The sequence below is a fragment of the Sinocyclocheilus grahami genome, unplaced genomic scaffold, assembly GCF_001515645.1.
Source record: "Sinocyclocheilus grahami isolate Dianchi unplaced genomic scaffold, SAMN03320097.WGS_v1.1 scaffold312.1, whole genome shotgun sequence".
NCBI classification, from domain to species: Eukaryota; Metazoa; Chordata; class Actinopteri; order Cypriniformes; family Cyprinidae; genus Sinocyclocheilus; species Sinocyclocheilus grahami.
The window spans coordinates 222,002-243,149 of NW_015505491.1; the positions used below are offsets into that span (position 1 = coordinate 222,002).

Below are 21,148 nucleotides of genomic sequence, written 5' to 3' on the forward strand. Positions count from 1 at the left end.
ATTTTCAAATAGTTGTATCTCGGCCAAATATTGCCCTACCCTAACAAACCATACATCAAAGGAAAGCTTATTTATTCAGCTTTCAGATGATGTATGAATCTCAAATTTTCAAAAATGGACCCTTATAACTGGTTTTGTGGTCCAGGGTCACATATCACTGGCTCAACAATGGAATTAAATCTGCAGTAAATGGGTGCCATCAGAATGAGAGCCAAACAGCTGATAAAAACATCACAATAATCCACAAGTAATCTACAAGCTGTGTATATGTAATAAACAAATCCATCATTAAGACTTTTTGACTTCAAACCCAAATCCTGGATGGCTTGAGGGAGAGTAACTTTTTAGCAAATGTTCATTTTTTTGGGGGAACTATTTCCTTGAGGTTTAGAGGCAGTAAATAAAACAATGAATTATATCTGGGGAAAAATGCTTAAAATCCTACAAAAATGTACAATACAGCTGTTTTATAGAAAGCTATAATAGGACCGAAAGAGAGCATATAAGCCAAAATTAAAAAGGCTGTTGTGTCGGTGCATGGATCTGTCAGGTTTCTTCCGGCACACATGTTGGTTATGTGCAGACAGTTAAGCGTATCCATCAACATTTTAAATTAAAGCTGCAATGACTGGCCAGGAAGACACGAACACAGTCCAGCCCAGTCATACAAGTGCTCAAAATAAGAAAGGTTGCACGGCTGCCATTCCTCATGATTACTGTCAGATAGAGCTGAGGCTGTAAATGAAAGTCTTTTCCAATCATGCATAAAGGTGATAATGGTCTCTGGGATGAGGGGAAATGGCAGGGACTTAATTTGACTCCACACTGGAAGCTGTAGAAACGTCTAATTAAAGATCTGTGGACTGCACACATGCAACCAGAGCTCAATGTGCCTGTTAGACTCAGCTCTTAAGTATTATTAGCGTGTTAGACCTCTGAAAATGAACAGTTTAAACTCAGATAATCCATGTTCCTACGCAAAGATCGGGGGAAAAAATCATGATGTCTGCTCTTTCTGGAACATAATGAGAGCTCTTGGGATAAAATGATAAAGTGCACCTCGTTTTAAAGCTGATGAAGTGAACATGTAGAAGCACGTTGTCTCTTTTCTAATACCCTGTAGCTCACGAGACCTAAATGTAGCAAATATATAAATGTCTCAAGGTATATTTAATTCATAACACATTGTTGCATAATCAGGTCAACACTAATAACTTTGTCCCCAAAATTATGGCTGTTGGTGTTATGATATAGAGGAGACCCGGTCTGGTAGTCACACATTTTACTTTTTGATTGTGAATATTTCTCAGTGTGGGGTAATTTTTCAATGTCTTTTTTTTTTTTTTTTTGCTCCAAGAAGTTATTTCAGTTTAATTTACAGTTCATCTGATAGACAGATTTTTTTTTCACTTAATGGGGAAAGTTGTCATTAAACCCTGTTGTAAAGTTTTCAGCAAAATTAAACAATAAAATAATTATAAAAGAAAACTGTAAAAATTACATGATCAGTAAGTTTTCATCATGTTTTTCTATTACTTCAACTAATCTAATCAAATCAATTCAATCATTTCAATTTCATTCTTTAAGTTATACATGATTTAACTAGTTTTTCAGTCTGATGTAATTTAAGTTGAAATAAAACATTTTAAGGCAGCAGCTGAACTTGAGTTTAAGTTAAAGGTGTTTTTTTTCTTCAGTGAAAGCTATTAAAGAGCAAACTGAAAAACAATGAAACAGCAAAAATGTGAAATTTACTAAAATATCAAAAATCTTTTGGTCAGCAGAAATATATTCATTCAAATTACAACACATAAAAGATAAACATGCACTTGCCCAAACATATTCTTTATAAAAAATATTTTCATTCAAAACCTTCCTGAGAAGGCCCATGCGACAACTATAGCCCTGTACTGTATAAAATAAAATAAAAATAGTCATATTTTTTGGCTTCTTATAAAATGATACTGTTTTCTACCATTACATGTTATTTAAAGGGGTCATATGATGCGATTTCAATTTTTCCTTTCTCTTTGGAGTGTTACAAGCTCTTGGTGCATAAAGAAGATCTGTAAAGTTGCAAACACTAAAGTCTCAAATCCAAAGAGATATTCTTTATAAAAGTTAAGAGTCAGCCACACCTATCTAAAACGACTCGTTCTAACACGCCCCCACATACCTACGTCACGATGTAGGAAGTAAATTTTATTCTCGCTGTAGTTTTGTTGTTTCCACCGCCATGACGTAAAGATGCTGTGTGATTCGTTGTGAAAACGAAACTACTTTGTTTGATCTTCCAAAAGAGGACGATATCTGCTTCGTCATGCCTGGAGCTGATCCGTGCTGGTTGCTGAGGAAATACATCAACTTTGCGCTGTGGATCGGCTTTCACCGTGGACGAAGCGGAGTCCAGTCCGGGGTCGTCACATGTCCTTCCGGACGCTCCTTCGTCGAAATCGTCGGCCGCGCCGTTCTCAAGCCCACCCGCCTCTGCTCACTCTAACCCTCCCGCCGCGGTGTGTGGCGCGGTTTCATTGTGAAAGCAAAACTACTTTGATTGGCCTTCCAAAAATGGACACGACTAGAAATCAGTGGTTAAATTGTATTTACAACACTGTTCCAGAACACTTCAACCCAAATATTCAGATGTGTGCAACACATTTTATGGAGGACTGTTTCCTGATCCTGGGAGAGTAGACTACAATGCCGGCTGTTCTGACTCAAAGACTGTAAGTACGTCTTTTATATTTAAAGAGTTTTTATATTTTATATATTTAAAGCAAGTTTTTTTGGGCAGTGTAGAGTAGGGCTTGTTGTTTGTCATTTCTCTGATCACAAATGCAGACATGGTTTTAGGTTTACGAGGCGCGATGCAACGCAGTATAACAGTATAAGTCATTATAATCCATAATTATGTCCCCACTGGATGCAACGAATGCCTCGTTTATAATGGGTTTTCATGTTTTTGTATCGTCGCTCTGGCCTGACAGGGCATCATCACAATATGGCAAGGGGCGTAACATTTCCGTCTCACGCCTGAGGTATTCGGCCAATCACAACGCATTGGATAGCTGGCCAATCACAGCACACCTCGCTTTTTCAGACCGATGAGCTTTGTAAAAATTTACACATTTCAGAAAGGCGGCTAATAGAGGATAAACAATAATGTACAGTATGTGGAAAATAATGTGTTTTTGAACCTTAAACCGCATAAACACATTTCATTACACCAAAAACACAAAATACTATTCTTTTAAGCAGCATAATATGACCCCTTTAAATGCCCAAACGTACATTAAAACCATATTAAAGTCAATGTAAAGGTGCCTCTCTTATAGGTAACACTGTGCTCCGAGTTTTCCCTCCAGAACCGGACATGTTTAGTGGGTTATAAATCAAAGCATAATGAACAATGAACAGTTCTCTAGGTGATTAAAGTGATTAACTATCGGAGAGAAAATTAATGACTGTGTATATAAGCCCTAACTAGTTAATAATGAGAGAACAGAAACGGGAGGGGCAGATGAACAGTGGCTTGCTAATAGACTAGACTAGACTGGACTGAACTTTATAAAAATAAATTAATATAAAATAAAATAAATAAAAATAAAAATAAAAAATACTGTATTGGAATAGGACAGGACAGGACAGGACAGGACAGAATAGAATAGAATAGAATAGAATAGAATAGAATAGAATAGAATAGAATAGAATAGAATAGAATAGAATAGAATAGAATAGAATAGAACGTGGTCAGACAACCAGGGTCTTAAAATGTCTTCCAAAGTGTAATTTTTTTAGTCCTAAAAAATTGGACCACATGAAGTGATAATTTTTTTCAAATCCAGCTCTTGACCTAAAATGAATTTGACATCCCCCTATAAAAAGGACAATCCCCCTGGAGTAACCTGGGGTTAAGTGCCTTCCTCAAGGGCACAATGGTGATAATTCATGGGACGCTTCTTGCTCCCAGGAAATGAACAACTTTAAACATGAAATGTGTAGGATTTTTGTTGTTAAAACGTTAAAGGGATAGTTCACACAAAAATGAAAATTCTGTCATCACTTACCCTCATGTCATTCCAAACTTGTATCAAAAAAGAATTTGAAAAAATAATAAAACATTCTGGGTGAACTATCCCTTTAAGAGTTTAAAATCTGTAGTTTGCATTTAATTTCTGATTCAGAATGGAGTGATTCACTTCTGTCGTGATAATTCATGATGTGTGACAAAAACAAAAAAAAGGAAGTCATCTGCATCTCTCAGTGAGACCATTTTCCATTATGTATTCTGTCAAGTGCTCTCACTTGAACCTCATGGTCAGGAAACTGTCACACCACATTTTCAAACCTGAGCACACTGGGCCGAAGCGGATACACACCTTCACACAGCGCACATACAGCTCTCAGCGAGTAAATGGATTTGTACTTCCAGGGTCCCACAGGTTTGCGTGCGGCACGGTGCAAGGACGATTGATTCCCTTCCAGCACATTTGAGCGCAAGCGCTTTCCTTCATGCAGATATGCTCAGTGATTCAAAGACAGGACCTGAGGAACACTCACAGTCTGAAGATCTACAGAATATCCTCCCCTCACCAACAAATAATAAAAAGAACAAAATTGTATTTATAAACGTCTACATTCTAATTAGTATCTTATACATATGAACTATATGGCTCTCAATATCTTGTGATCATTGCAGGACATAAGCACACTTCCTGTTTTATTTTCTAAATTGGTCATATTTATTTTTTATCACATTCATTTTTTTTAAATAATAATAAAAAACACAAAACTATTTAACAATTCATAATATTAAAAAATATATATAAAAAATTATTTGTTATTCTTCTGTTGTATTATTACTATTATTAATCCTTATTGTCCTCATCATAATAACAGCAATAACAATAATAATAATAATAATGATGTTTTTAATACAGTTTGATTTTATTATTGCTATTATATCTATTTTAATTTCAAATTAAATTTAGATTAAAACAAGTGATTTTTGCAGCTTAGTTTTCAATAAATGCTCTAAATAAATGCAACGTTTACTGAAAGTTACTGTATTTCTACTGTTAAAATATTTCATAGCACATCACATTTTTTAAATAATAATTAAACTAACAATAAAACTAATATTTAAGAAATAACTTAAGTAATAATTTATTTTTGTTATTCTTTTTGTTATTATAAAATATTAATATTATTAATAAATTTGTTTTTAGTAGTAGTAGTAGTAGTAGTTTTATTTATAATTTAAAATTGAAATAAAACCAAATAAGAACCAGTCACTTTTTCAGCTTGGTTTAAATAAATGCTCTTTTTAGACCAAAGAGGAATTTTTGATTGCTGAAAGCTGTTTCCACTGAATGATATTTCAAAGTACATCAAACTCTTTTATCATCTCAAAATAATTAAGGTAAATTTGATTATTCATGATACGACCCTTTTTAGTGAAAGTTTGTCATTAGTAGTACATATCTGTCAGCACAATGACACATTAAGTCCTGCTTGGAAGGTAAGTAGCTCATTAAGAACCAAACATGACAACAGACTCTATGATGCAAAGTGGCATGCAAAGTGCTATCAAAGCAACAGCATTCTGCACTAGCTGCTTCCACACTGCCTGCACTTCAGTCTAGTGCTGCAGTCTTCCCTTTCTCGCAAGCTCCTGTGGGAAAGGTGTGGACCTCGCCGAGAGGCACAAGCAAGAGAGGAAATGATGTCAGCTTTGTCATTTTTCTCCACAAAGGCGGTAAATGGGTCAGGCTCATGCACACAAAAGGGCCACAGCCAGGGGCCACCTGACTGAGCATCTACGATTATTTTTGGATAGGAGGGAGGTGTAAGTTGGCCAAATCATGTCAGGAGCGCTGGAGAATGGGAGGGTGCGTTTTTGCAACGGCACCATGGGGATGAATTGTGCACAGAGCTATCGTTACTTATGAACACTCTGATTAAGCAATGCCTCTCAGTATGACAGTTTGAATGGTTTATATACTCGTGATGATTAATCTGCGTCACTGTAACCATAACCAACCTCCACATTCATAGATTTGTCTGATGAGAATTACATGCATGGGAAAAAAAGATAATCATCTTGTACATTTAAAGAGCTGGATTTCCTGACCGTGAGTTAACCTTCTGAATCATATGTCAGCTATAAATCAATGACTCAGAAAGTTCTCCATCATCCCTTGTCCTTCATAAAACATGTGAAAGGCAATGGGAACCTCTATTTAAGCTACCGTTCAATACCAGTATTACGACACAAAGCTAGTTCTGATGGAAGTGCCTCATGGCTCTGTCCTGGGCCCGCTATCATTATCACTGTCAAATGGATTTAAAATATCTCCCTCTTCCTGACCAATGACCCTTATGCTATGATTTACTAAACCACAAGGATAATACATGCTCAGCACCTTTCAGCCAAAGATATCTGCATTTGTGTCATCACCTCTGCTGTCTTTCCACATTTAATTTTCTGCTCTCATGTATGCGATAACCTGCAACCTCATAGGCAAAGTAAAATTAGACCTCTAAATGTCATTGAATCATTATTCCTTATGCTGTAAAGTTGATTATCATTTTAAATACCTGAATGAAACTTCTGAAATGACAAATAATCACTATGGGATACTGCTGAAATGTTTTTTTTTTTCTCTAATCCATCATACAGCAACATATGACTCTCTAGACCTCAACAAATCCCTTTATCTGCAGCCAATCCAGGTGTGATATCTTTTTCCTGTAAGATTATGAATTGCCTGTTATTGAATACCCTGAGAGCTGTCAGGAAGCCAGCATGAGTGTGAACTACAGCATTCAATACAAGTCCTTTAAGCTTTGTTCAGACAGGCAGAACAAAACAAATCATCTTTGGAGTGTCTAACTCAAAATCTGAGTAGTCTGAAGAGAGAGAAAAATAAATAATAATATAATATAAAATAAAATAAATATACATAATTCAAATGTTGTTGTAATTACAATCATCATCATCATCATCATACAAATCTTACTTTTTTGAGTTTTTGTATCAAATCTGATTAGTCTTAAAATAAAAAATTAATTACTAAATATTAATAAAAAATATAAATAATAACACAATTAAATTAATATATAAAATATTATAATATATATATATATATGTGTGTGTGTGTGTATGTATATATATATATATATATATATATATATATATAAAGATAAAGAAATTATAAAATAAAAAATACATATTAACTGCACTGATTTTAATTGACTGCAAATGACAGTGCAGTAATAAAGATCCGATCTTTTGACTAAATTGGATTGGCAGTATGAAAAAAGCCTTAGAGTCTATGAATCACAGACAAACAGCATAAAATTACATAAGAAATGGCAAAAATATGTCAAGATGGGTGGCTAGAAAACAGATGGACTTTGTGACTTACTCAATTGTGCATTTGTTATCTTTTGCAAATATTCAAACTGTTATATTTACAGCCATGCAGCCAAATACTTTTATCCACAAACCACACACATCCCACAAAGACGGTGCCATTAAAAGCGGACAGTATCTAACCTTGATCACTTCTTCAGTAGTACCTGGAAGTGTGGTGGAATTGGCAGAACATTTGAGACACTGCTTGTGCTTTTAAGAGCGATCTCTACAAGTCAGACACCCTGAGACACCTGACAGGCAGAGCATAATTACAGATGGAAAGACCACATACAGCTGATGATATTGGTTTTATTCCAGATCAGAGGAGTTAAAATTCATTTGCAGGGAGGAAGTTGGTTTGCTTTGATTAAATGGCAGAATAAATTTACTTAAACATCCATCAGTATGTGACTGCACTAAATTATAAAACACACAATGTGCCAGCTGTCAACGAAAAGGTCAACAGACTTATCTTTGGAGGAATTAAGTTAAAGGTAGAGATCATCCAAAAAGGAAAATTCTGTCATCATTTACTCATCCTCACATCGATTTTTCTGCAAAACACAAAAGCGGATGTTAAACAAAATACTGAAAGAATACTGCCAAAAAAGCAACAGTACAGTCCAAGCCTTCTCAAGCCATATTTGTGTGAGGAAGGAACCCAAAAGTCATAATTTGCTTCAAATCTTCCCTTCCGCTGAACTTCTCTCTAAACCCCTCCTTTCTGTGAGCCCTCACTGTTGTGATTGGTCAGATGGCACAGTCCTTTTGTGATTGGTCCAGAGCCGTAGAGAGATTGGCTCTGGATTGGTCCACCGCATACAGCACGTGTCGGAAATTAAACGTCCATTGCCATGACTGAATGACAGCCCTGGAGACTTGTCAATATATAGAAAAGATGGTATCGATAGTACCTTACCAATTCGAGCCGGAGTCTGCTGATGAAGCGGTTGAACTGGCTGATCGACAAGAGACTGATTTGCAAGCACGACTGGAGCAGGACGTTTCTCAGTGGTAAGTGTCAAGTGTTAACAAGTTTGTGGTAATTATAAGATGTGATAAAACAAATTTACTCTCACAGCGTAGGATACAGCGTCTTCTCGACATGATGTTAACCACACGGATATTTTACTGTTTGTGGGCAGGCAAATTGGCGACGTAGAACGTGTTACTTCATGACGTAGAGCCGTAACAGAATAAGATTGGAATTCCTGACGACTCGTTTAGGCGATTTGCGAGCTGACTCGTTTTTTTGATAGACAATAATTATATTTATTTATCACAACTTTGCAACTAGTTTATGTTCACATACAGCTACATGACACACTGCATGAAAGGTAATATTCGAAAAAGCATAATAGGGGCACTTTAAAATCATCTTTGGTAATCAAAATTACATTGAAATGTTTTTTTCCAATGAAAATAATTTCATCATGTCTTAAAATGGCTTGAACGTAACTCTACACTTATACAAGTAAACGATGATCTATGAACATGCAAATTAGTCCCCTCCTCCACTCAATCGCACCAGCTTATGCTGCTTTACATTTACTTCAGAAGTCGTATGGAGCTGGGAGTGACATTACACCCAAGTGGACAGTGTTCCAGTAAAGTCAGAAAACCAAGATGGACGCATCCATTGTTCGCAATACCAGTCGATTAAAATAAAATAAAAAAAAAAACACAAAAAGTGGTATTTTGCACATATAATGCCATAGCGTTTATTGAGACCCAGACACACATAAGTGCTAATAAACAATATATTACTACTGTTTTCCCTTCTGTTGATGCACCGAGCAGCCATATTGGATTCTAAAGTTGGAGATTTTGAGATTCCTCCAAGATTCCGAGTCGGAACTCTGATTCTTGGTAACTCTTGTTAAGGCGTTCCAGTTAAAAGTTCCAACTACGAACCTGGAATTTCCAACATCTGAGTACAAATGGAATGCAGCATTAGACCTGCTTCACTTTCACTCAGCATAGTAGGCGCAGTAGTAAACACTACACAATGGTAGTGGCAATTGCGGATTAGTGGTTATCACTGTGTCATTCGTTACATTTGAGAATGAATCCCTGAGTGAATGTATTCAAATTCTGAATGGATTTTAGCCTAGAAAGTGTACAAAGAGAGCTCTCCTTATAATTACTAAAAACATTGTCACTCGTCTTAGTTCATCGCAGTCTCATTCCATTATAATCAATGAAGCTCTACACTGCACAATTAATCTCTTAATTTCATCGCGTCTACAACTTGTTTGTTATAATGAGAGGATCCGTGAGTGCAGAACTCAGCGGTGAGTGGATTCTGACTAACTTAAACACGTACCTCTGAATGGCCATTGCGTTCAAGAAATCAACAGACATGTCCTTGATTGGCTTTAGTACTCAATGCTGCAAAAACACACCAGATATGAAAAGCCCCGTTCTGTATGTTGATGTGATTGGTTACAAACAGAACACTGTTTTTGAGACTGTCTTTGGTAAACTGCAGTTTTAAGGAGAAAATACTTGGCAAGGTTGACTGATGAATTTGCACATGGTTTGTGTTTAAGCATATTAAAAACACCAGATAAACATGTAATCAACATTAAAAACCAATATAAAAACTTCACCACTGGGGGTCTTTATGTTTTTTAATAAAGTACAAAAATTTACTTTTTTGAGGAAAACTGCTACTCAAGCAATGACTGCTAGGGTGTTACTGTGTGGTTTCTAAGGTGTTCTGAATGTTTTAGTGTGTTGAGGTTGCTAAGCTGTTCTTGATGGGTTTTGTGTGTGTGTGTGTGTGTGTGTGTGTGTGTGTGTATTGCAGTTGATAAGGTGTTTTGGATGTTTTTTTAAATTATTATTATGCTGCTGTTAAGCTGTTCTGGGAGTTTTTAGTGTGTTGCTATGTGGTATCGAAGGTGTTCTGGATGGTTGCAAGGGTATGGTATGTTCATGATTCACACTCATAACAGCATCTGACCCATCATGTGAAAAAGAGTAGAAATCAGAAATCCTTCATTGAACTGCACCATATCCACACCTGAATTCAATCTGTTCTCAGCCGGCATTATCTCTTATGCCACAGTCAAATCCCCCAGCCAATCACGGCCGACCTTTACACACCAAAAAAAAAAGCATGTGGTTCCCGCTGCCTCCAGCACGAGATAAATTATGTGAACTGAACCAAGACCAGAACCACATTACATCACTAATACATAATTCTGACAGATCATCAGTCTGAGGAGAAAAAATAAATAAATAAAATAAGAGGCCCAATCCAATCACGCAGCCTGACAGCTTCAATGAAGTGATAAGTTGAGTGGTTTCTGTCACAGACATTAGCGCTTAGCGAGGCTGCTGTGAGGTCTCTTGGGTCTTGCATTGTTCAAGGACGACGCTTTTCCCACAAGACACTTATATAAGCCAACAGCAGATGGTGAGTGTGGACTCTAGAGAGGGATGCTGATGCTCTGGGACAACAAGTTTTGTCCTCTTGTAAAGGGACAGATTAACGTTACTCCCCGACTGGAAATATTTTGAACAGCCCATCACATCTGTTATTGATAAATGCTAAAACAAGCAAAGAACAATTGACAAATGTCCCATATGAAAATTAACCATGTTTTGCAAATAAAACCAAAAAACCAAAGTTACTGTAATTAAAACAAGGTAACCACAAATGAACCATGTGTAGCAGAGTTAATAATAAATTTAATATTACTGATTTTTCACGAGTGTGTGTCATGGGTATTGAGTGTGGGGTAGAAATCTGAGGGTCTTTGTTGGCCACCTCCCCCTTTATTTTCTCATTGTATGGTACTTGTTTTATAAGTTACTGGTAAAGACGTGTGATGTATTGAGACCTGGTGTGAAGTGTTGTATGTGTTTTTATCAAGTGTATGTTAATAAAGTGACTTTTGTTTATACCCATTATTATTATTATTATTATTATTATGCTCACCCTGCCTTTGGCAATGAACCTGTGTCCCTTTGTTTAGGGCTGTTATGTCCCGGTGTATTCTGGGTGGCGTAGTCGACTATAGGATTTCTCTTATTATTGGTAATATCCCAAACTCCTGACCACTTACTGCCACATTTGGCGTAGTCGGCAGGATCGCCATAGTTCAGGGTGAGCTTCTGTTTTTTTTCCTTTCTTGCAGACGTGATAAGGGGATTTTGACTTTAAATTTTGTAGGGGATTGTATTGCATGTTGTGTCCAGGCAGAGCAGCACTGCAGGTTATTTTGTGTGAGTCTCTTTGGATGGGCCCATCTACAATTGGTGAGTGGTAATCGGAAGAGGAGCTCCTTTTATAGAATTCATGTCAAATTCAGAAACCCCTGGGCGTGATAAATTGTTTAACAGGAGGTAGGTACTAGGTAGTTGTTGCATCGAGCTGGAATTCTTGGTGTTGCTCACTGGCTGTCTGTTGGAGGTCCTTAGGTGGGAATGGGAGGGAACTCCAAGGGGGGCCTGGCATCAAGGTTAGTTCTTTGTGCCTGTAATGTAGTATGGGGCACAAGGGAGAATGTTGTTAAAGACCCATGGTGCCCGGGTAGAGCTAGGCCCGTCAAGGGAACTGTCGAAATCGCAGCGAGTCCAATTGGATCAGCTCTTTGGCACTTGAGGCTGGGTCATAGGCCAGGAAGTGTCACTATACCCTTCGTGTTCGTGGGTCTTAATCATGGAATTGGTCCTCCTGTGGTAAATCCCAAGATGACCTAAATGTTTGGGACCTGGCCATGTTGCCAGGAAGTGTAAAGGGGAGGTTTGCACCTCCCCCTATGTCTTATAAGGTCCCTCCTATGGTTTGAAGTGAGCAGTCTTTTGCATGCTAGTGTCCACCAAGTGGGGCAGCTGCAGCTTGGTCATATTGAATGGCATCGTAAGTTAATTTTAGAGCCCCAGTGCAGCATTGCTATCATTGTTGTACCTTTTCTCTCAGAGTTAGCCTCTGAATTGCAGGTGCTGAGTTTTGTAATGTGTGTCCCAACATTGTCATAAGGTGTGTTCCCAGCCTTGCTGTAGCTGCAATGTTCCGTCAAGGTATGCGGTTGTAGGGTATGGCAGATTGTATTGGGCATTTTCAATTAGTAACTGTAAATTGGTCAATGTGGTTTCTGCATGACATTGTGCTTTTTGAGCCCTCTAAATCTGGCCTTCCAGTGGGATTGATAGCCTCACTGGTGTAGGTAAGTTGGGGCATTTCCGATGCCAGTGATTGTGGGTATCACTGGTGTAAAATTCAATTAGTCCATTTAAGTGGCATTAACGTGGCTAGTTTCCCTTCAAGGGTTCTTGAAGATTAAGGCCAATAGCTGGTCAGTACTGAAATGTCTACTGCTTGCCAAGGATAGTGGGCGAGGTGGTAAAAGGTGTCATGTCACCCTCTGGTGTAATATCCAGTGCTGTGTCAGTTTTATTCAGGCCTTGGGATCATTTCTAAGGTTTGTCCATCGTCGGGGCGACGATGCCTGATGTTGGGGTGGAATGTAGCAGAGTGAGCTATAGACCCAGTATAATTGGCTGGCGTTACCCAAACAGGTGAACCTATCAGTGTTCGTTTTGCTACATTAACCATAGTTTAACCATGGTATTTGTAGTAAAAATGTGCTTATACTAATAGTAATCAATATGCTAAAAAAACATGGTTACTAAACTTTTACTACAATAAAACAACTGTTAATTTTTGTAAGAGGTACTGTGGTTGTACCGTGGTAAAGTGAAGGACTGAAACTCATCTGAGAACCAATTAATCTGTAAATATTTCTTTAGATAACACAGATTTAATTTCCTATATTTTATTGAAAAAAAATTAGGGAAAATCTTCCCTAATATGCTCTTTGAAAGCAATAAAAAAACTAATGTAAATGTTTAAATGTACTATATATTCTGTGCAGCGCTGCAGTGCACTGTGCACATTTCAGGACATAAGAGCTGCTCGCCCACAGGGACCCAGGTTTAAGTTTGACCTGGGTCATGTCCCAATCCCATTTACCCTCTCTCACCCTATTTTCCTATTTTGTCTACACTCCACTTTCCTTAAAAAGAAAGGCAAATAGGCTGAAAAGCCAAATATAAATATTATATATAGTTATTAATCTCAATATAAGCAAGAAAATTAATTCATTAATTCATTAATTAAATAGCGTTGAATTGGAATGACAAGAATAGGATCTATCTATCCATCCGTCTGTCTGCCTACATATCTTCAATCTATCCATCAATCCATCCATCCATCATCTAATCTATAAACATTCAACTTTCAGCTGTTTTTAATAAAAAAAATCATAATAACTTAAGGCCAACATTCAATTTATTTAATTAAAAACGACAGTCACCGTATATTCATTCTTTTGAATTTCAATTTATTCTAATTATACTTCTCAAATTGGTGTCAAATTCAAATTGCAACTGTTTGCCAACTCAATTCAAATGACATTTCCTCTTCACTTCTGCACATTTCTAACTCAAAGCAGTCAAGGTAACTCCTGCCAAGATCACCTCGTTTACGAGCAGCTTCTGTAATGTCTTACACTGGGCTACTGTATCCTGCTTTCTCCCAGGTTGTATTAAATAATAACTTAGAGGGTGCATTAAACATTTAACACAGTATCCAAAATGGAACGAAGCAGACATCATAATTCAGCAGCTCCTGCTCCAAACGCTGCCCTGTCAAGGTCAACGGAGAGGAAGCGTAAAGTTGGATATTAAGTCCTGGTAATGTGAATTCCACTCGGCTGCCGCCACAGACCGACCAATCGAATCTTGCACTCACTGAGAGTCTCTAAAGAGTCCTTGCTTGCTCCTTTGATCTGCACACATGCATTTCTTTCTGCACAGTAAGGCTAAAGCAGAGTGTTTATCCGGCTCTCTCCAGAGGGAACACGGCCAGTCAACCCAACCCAGAATAAAACATTAATGCATCAGGTGATCTCTGTACTGCATCTTCAGGAACAGCCACAAATATATTCATTTATTGAATTCAGACATTCATTAACATGCACGCGGCTGAAGCATGCAACCTGATGGAGTTATTTGCCTTTTCATTGCCCGGGATTTCCAAACCACAGAAGTGCATGATTATATTTGGAAAATATGATTATAGGGTTTATTGTCGCTCTGTTTTTCATGCATATTAACATAAATGCAAACAGAAAATACTGAATTTGAAAACTGAACATTACTTTTGCTGTTCCAACATGACTGCTTCCAGATTGGATTTTCTTTGGAGACTATACAATGGTCACATAGCCGGGTCTATGTAAAACTAATTAGTTTGAGGGTGAAATGTCACTGATTAGGTTTTAAAGTTGCAGGATGGCGTCACAGACTTATTCTCCAGACAAAAACTTGCTTTACATCATTATTCGCATCAAATCTTTCCTTCCGCTGTAGCTCTCAAATCTCATTTGCATTTCCCCATATTCAAACATGCCGGCCACAGTGATTTGACCAAAAAAAAGTTTTAGAACAACATGAGGGTGAAAAGTTTTTTGTTTTGTTAACTGAAAAAAAAGGAAATGCAATTGAAATAGAAAAAAAATAACTTTTCCGTAAAAAAATTTTTTTTCAAGCAAAACTGTCTTATTATGGGTATACTAGAAACTTCCAGGCAGACAAAGCCTGTCTATCTTTTTAGAGACAAAGTGAGTGGCACTTGCCTAAACAAACTCTTCACCTCATTCGCTTGGAGAAAAATTGTAAAACTGAATCACAATACCACACCATTCTTAAACAAACCATGCAATTGAAACCATCACACATGACAAATGTGTGACACAGGTTAAATAATTTGTTAAAATCAGCTCTAACTACGAGCAATAGCAACAGTGATTATTACTGCTAATAAGCACATTATAGATGGCTTTGAGATGTAATAGTCTGCATCACTGCATATACAGTGGGGCAAAAAAGTATTTAGTCAGCCACCAATTGATAGGCTGAAACCATGATACTGCTAGATCAAACATCTGAACATCTAACATTAATGAGAACCATCTGTTTGGGAGCTGCTCTTCATGAAGTGGGTAAATCTAATAATATAATACAGATTATACATTTAGGTGGAAGAGATCATATTATACACACTGTTCAATATGCACACAATTTTATATAAAATATGTAGACTTCTAGATAGCAATAACTCTGCTCAGATATGGTTATCACTGTCTTACCAAAGAAGTGTTCATATCATTTGATGAAAAACTACTGAAAATCTGATAGCAGGTAATATATATGTGTGCGCGATGATCATGTAAACAGGATGATGTATTGCTTGAGAGTGGTAGTGTACGCAGATCCTGACATTTGCACGATAAGCTCATATATTATGATTAATATGGTGCTATTTCCTACATTTGCATAATGCACGGGAAGATTGTCATTAACACTAATGTGAATCTGATATCTAAACCTGTCCACTATTGTTACAGACCAACATCATTCGTCCACTGCCCAAAACCAACAGAAATGTAGTTGCACCAAATTTACAACAATGCAGTGCATCAAAGTATCCAACGTTTACTGGCTGCAACTTAAAATAGTGTGTGAAACCATATGCAGTATGCAACAATATATATTACAAATATGAGTTTGGGCCATAACCCCCAAGTCACTATGATACAAAGTGCAACTGTGACTAACAATCCGTTGTGTGACTAACAACGGATTTTTACAATACATTTTGAAAAACTCTTTAATAAAGAATAAAAAGTCATGAATCAATCTGAAGGTGTGTCTCATAACATTACAAACTTTGATTTAAAGCCAGGATAGAAATTAAGAAAATAAAGTACTGCAAATTACATAATGTTGAGAGTTCAGTCATTTTAATATTAGTCACTGGCTATATACATATATATATATATATATATATATATATATATATATCATTGTTTACTCATAACCGGAGTCAATAATCATGCAGATTTACGTTACAAACTTATAGAATTGTGCAGTAAGAAGGTTATTTCCTTTAACCAGGAAATTAACGTTCTTAGAATTGACAAGACGGTTGACCCTGAGTGGTCAGCTAAATATCTACAGTGGATCTAAAATATGAATAGTTAATTATAACTAGTTATGGTTAATTATTCATATTTTCCATGAGCTGATTCGCTACAATAGCAAAATAGATTTTGATAGATTTTTGATATTATAGATAATAATGTATTATATGATGCATAGATAGAATATAGGTCGCACATTAGAAGTCTTCACCTGGAATTTGGCAATTAAATTCAAACTTTTAAATACAAAATTTACATTAAATTAAAGTTACACTGACTGATGGCTTCAATAGAAGTGTATTTTATGAATTTATAACCTAATGAATGGAGTATGGAGTACTACTAATGAAATAGTAGTACTGTATGATACTATGACATTGGGAACATAGCCTACATGTGCTATAATCTGCATCACAATACTGTGCAACATCTGAATTATTCTCATTGCATCTGTGTGGGTGTTTTCTACCCAACAACAACATGGAAAAAAATAAACCATATTGAGATATTTTGCAAAACAGCCAAACGTTTCAGGAAAAAGTTGACTACACTTAATCTATCCTCCTCATCCTCTGCTCTGGAGCGCAGTGACACAGCGTTCCACTCTTCATCTATCACTCTGAGGGATTAAACTGTATCAATGAACAAGAGAAAACTGGACTCTGTCATTTCTGCTTCCCTAAAGCCTGACAGCAAACCAATGGCCAGAGACGTGGCTGAAGACTATTGTGCAGAAACAGCGCATCACTCATTCACAGCTCAGTTTATGAGCAAATGACTCACTACAGAGAACTATAAAAGAGGTTTCAGGGTATAAACGGGGGAATCAAAGGCACATATACTGGTTTTGTAGCTGGAGGTGATTTAAGTTTCTCTAACCTTGCATTTTTTTAACATATAGGCAGGTGTCTTACTTAAATGTAAGCAAGAAGAAAATAACTCACCTGTTACTAGAGCCTTTTTTTTCTAAATAAAAAAAATCATAGAAATAATAATATTAATAATATAAAATAATTAAATAATATAAATTAGTGTTTATTTTATTTATTTACTATTTAGATATAATTAAAAAACAGTAATTACACACACACACATATATATATATATATATATATATATATATATATATATATATATATATATACTTTTTTTTTTTATTAAATTCATTAATATTTATTATTTATATTTTTATCTTAAACAATAGCTTACACAATAGCTATAACTTTACGACAAAACCCTGTTCATATTCAAACTCATTCTTCACTGCAAAAGTTTCATTTGAACTTCTATATAAGAACACTGTCATCATCATAAATGAGCAATGAAGCTGTAAGTGGTTTGGATCACATGGGAATTTTCTGGAAAGTTCTTAATGGACCTCATCTACTCCTTCCTTAGCTTTTTAAATGCTACCATGGAACTAGTTTCACTGCAGTCTCTCTGCATATAGAAAACCAATCTGTCGCATATTCAAAACATCACAAGCTGCAGATAAAAAGGGAATGGACTTACCCAAGTGTTGTCATGGTGACTATGGTGTACCAGAAGGAGGCTGGGATGCTGGTGAAGTTGGTTCCCTTGGTGCCTTTCTCGGCATAGAACATGACGGTGGCAAATATTATGATGGCCATGGTGAGGGAAAACAGGAGGAAGCCCAACTCAGAAGCGCAGCTCTTGAGAGTATAACCCAGGATCCGCAGGCCCTGAGAATGGCGCGAGAACTTGAAGATCCGGAAGACGCGGAACACCCTCAACGTGACGAACGCGCCGCTCACGTCCTCGTTCTCAGGCATGACCAGGCCGATGTAGTAGGGCATGATGGCAACAACGTCGATGACGCTCATGACAGAGCGCATGAACTTGCAGCGGCTGGGTGCGGCGAAAAGTCTCATGAGGTACTCGAACGTGAAGATGAGAACGCAGGCCGTGTCCATGCAAAAAAACGCCAGCGTGTACTTCTCACCGCAGGGCAAGTCTTTCTTGCTGCCTTTGAGGGGTCGGCAGGGGACGGTTTCCACCACGTTCGCGATGACCGAGACGGCGATGAAGAAACCCGTGACATAGTAGAAAACGAGAGCCATGGTGCTTGTGTGGGGGTTTTCAAAGGCACGCCACAAACGTTCCCGAGATGTGCTGTGCGGCGGAAGTGGAGTATCCGTCGCATTCTCGGCCTCCGTGTCCTCAGCCAAACGTTCCTGGTTCTCTTTCTTGCGGTCCCTGTACTCTTCCATGCAGCAGTCGCCGATAATGTCCGGCACGATGCCGTAAAACGCCAGCTCCTCGTCAAAGGCCTGAATGCACTCCTGCCTCGGGTAGTGAAGCTTGCCGGTTCGGTAGAAGTTCAAAATGTGGCGAAACATCTCCGGGTCCCTGTCGAAGAAATACTCCTGAGTGTCCTCATTGTAGAAAAACTCCTTTTCCGAGCTGCCCAGCAGAGTGTCGGGATAGCGGTCCAGCGTGTTTTTCCATGTCTGGAAGCGGAGCCCGCTCACGTTCACGAACAGGATCTCGTCGTTGCGGCTCTTTTTGTCCACGGGCGGTTTGGGCATGATTTTCTTGGCCAGAGGAAGCCAGCCGACGGCCGCTGCTCTGGCAAACGGTAGCCATGTTGCCACTCCGGCAGCCATTTTTAATTTGGTGGCTAAGCGTTGCTAATGAATCAAATACACCAATGGGGAGAACACCAGTCAGTCCTGAGAAGCTTTTCTGAACCTTTTTGGACCAGAAAGAGTCTTTCCAAACTAATCATCCGAGCTGAGGACCTCAGACTAGTTCCTTGCTTTGTCTGTACATTTAATAAGCTAAGAAGGAATCTTGTGAGGTAAATGGAAGTAGGCAAATGTTTTCATTATCTACTACAAAAAATATGGGGCTGTGAGAGTGTTAAAGCCATTTGAATCTCAGGATCTCCATATATCAAAAATGATTCTGAAATGACCCATTAAAGTTCATCATCTCAAGTCTTTTGTTTGCAGATTGTGGCTGTTCAAAGAATCAGTTCAGCCATTGAAAGGGTTAACCCTCTTGGCCATTTCTTGCAGGCTCTGCCGGAGAATACTGATTTGTTGCTGCGCTGTGCCGTTTCAAATTTTTATTAGTCTGTGATGAGGCTTTCTGAAGTTAGCAAGAAGACTATTTCTCCTCTACTCCATTCTTTCATTTGAAGGTGTTCTCGCTCCTTTTTATGCAATTTCAAGACTCTTGCCTTTAATTTTTATTTTCTTTCTTCGAGCTTCAAGTGGCTACTCAATCTCACAAGAGGCTGAGAAGATTTTCAAATGGAGATCTCAGAACCGCAGCCACCTGGACTCCAAGTATGGCCGTTCCTTCATGCGCCTGTCAGGAAACAGCGCAACAAATCCTTAGATGAAGTCTCAAAGCAACATGAGACACAGTAGCTACTTTCGCCAGCTTGTTTTACGTCAGAGACTGTTAAAATTAACAAACTTCAGTCTGTTAGCGAGAGCTCTCGCACACTAGTCATTCACACTTTGTGCTACACAGAATACATGTGCCATTACATTTTACATATATAAAATAGGATACACGGAAATACATTCATAAATTGCTTATAAACATATATTTATATTACTTTATAAATAATAAAATACTTTGCATAGAGAGCTATCATTTTTCAATGCAATCAGAAAAATTATTAGTAAATGTTCAGGTTCACAACAATCAATAAGCAACATATAAAGTCAATCAAATAATGTGTTTCCCCACTTCTAAGCTAATGCAACTTCCTGTTGCATCTAAATGTCTCAGTATGAAGAACCTCCCTAATCCAGAATCAGATTTTAAAACCAACGCAAACTTTGTAGGGTGTCATCACATAACCACACGGCTGTCGGAGGACAGGTGACCCAGCCCAGTCCCAACATAATGCATACAACACACTCCACAATCAAAAATCAATAATGCATTACTCTACACCTCCTGCACCATGCGCAAGAACATGCACGTAGAAGACAAACAGTAAATTCTGGGTTTACATTAGCATTAATGCAGCTCTGGAGTAAAACTCATTAACCAACTTATTCTTTCTTTTTTCGTCAGACGAGAGTGTAAACGCAAATGTAGGTGCTTCTAAATTTCCTTAAATGCACATCCCTAAAGTGACTCCCAAAAACAATGAGAGCCGTAAATAAAACGACATAAAAAAGTCAAGCAAGTTGCCAGCAGTAACGATAAGTAATGACTTATCTTTAAAGACTCGTTACCTCTGAGACAGATGAGAGGAGGAAGAGTTCAATGTGAGGGAAAGCTGATGAAAGAAAGAAAAAGGAAAGAAACTGCAATCTCTCTGCAGCAGTCCTGGCATCTCGCATGCAGCTTGTGAAGGAGCGACCGTAACGCCTAGTCCTCCTTGCCTCTCTCTCCTCTCCTCCGCTGCTGTGTTGCATTCGTGCGCTGCCTCTCTCTCTCTTTTACTCTCATTTGCTTGCTCAACCTCCCCACCCTCTTTCTCTCTCACACACTCTCTCTCTCTACACTTATACACATCCATTTAAAGCTTAATATCTCTTGCAAATGCATCCTGCCCTACAATGGGTCATAGAGAACGAGGCAATAGCTCAGGTTTCACACAACCTGACAATACTCGATCGCACAATCTTCTTGTGCCCTTTGTTGCAGCTTACTGCATTCAGACACATCGCATCCTCTCCTCTTTCAACAGATCGTTTCATGTTGCTCCATCTCTCTCGGCAGTGGGAGCAGCATGAGA

The 21,148-nt window shown here is 37.9% G+C and overlaps 1 protein-coding gene across 1 annotated transcript in view; it reads right to left on the reverse strand.

Moving 5' to 3' along the window:
- The window catches only part of LOC107601760 (potassium voltage-gated channel subfamily D member 1-like), a 70,601-nt gene extending 50,873 nt beyond the window's left edge, over nt 1-19,728 (reverse strand). Inside the window, exon 1 of the mRNA XM_016294048.1 lies at nt 17,932-19,728. Within this exon, the coding sequence (XP_016149534.1) occupies nt 17,932-19,046 (1,115 nt within the window). The 5' untranslated portion in view covers nt 19,047-19,728. The remainder of the gene's footprint in view (nt 1-17,931) is intronic.
- Nucleotides 19,729-21,148: the final 1,420 nt, after the last annotated feature.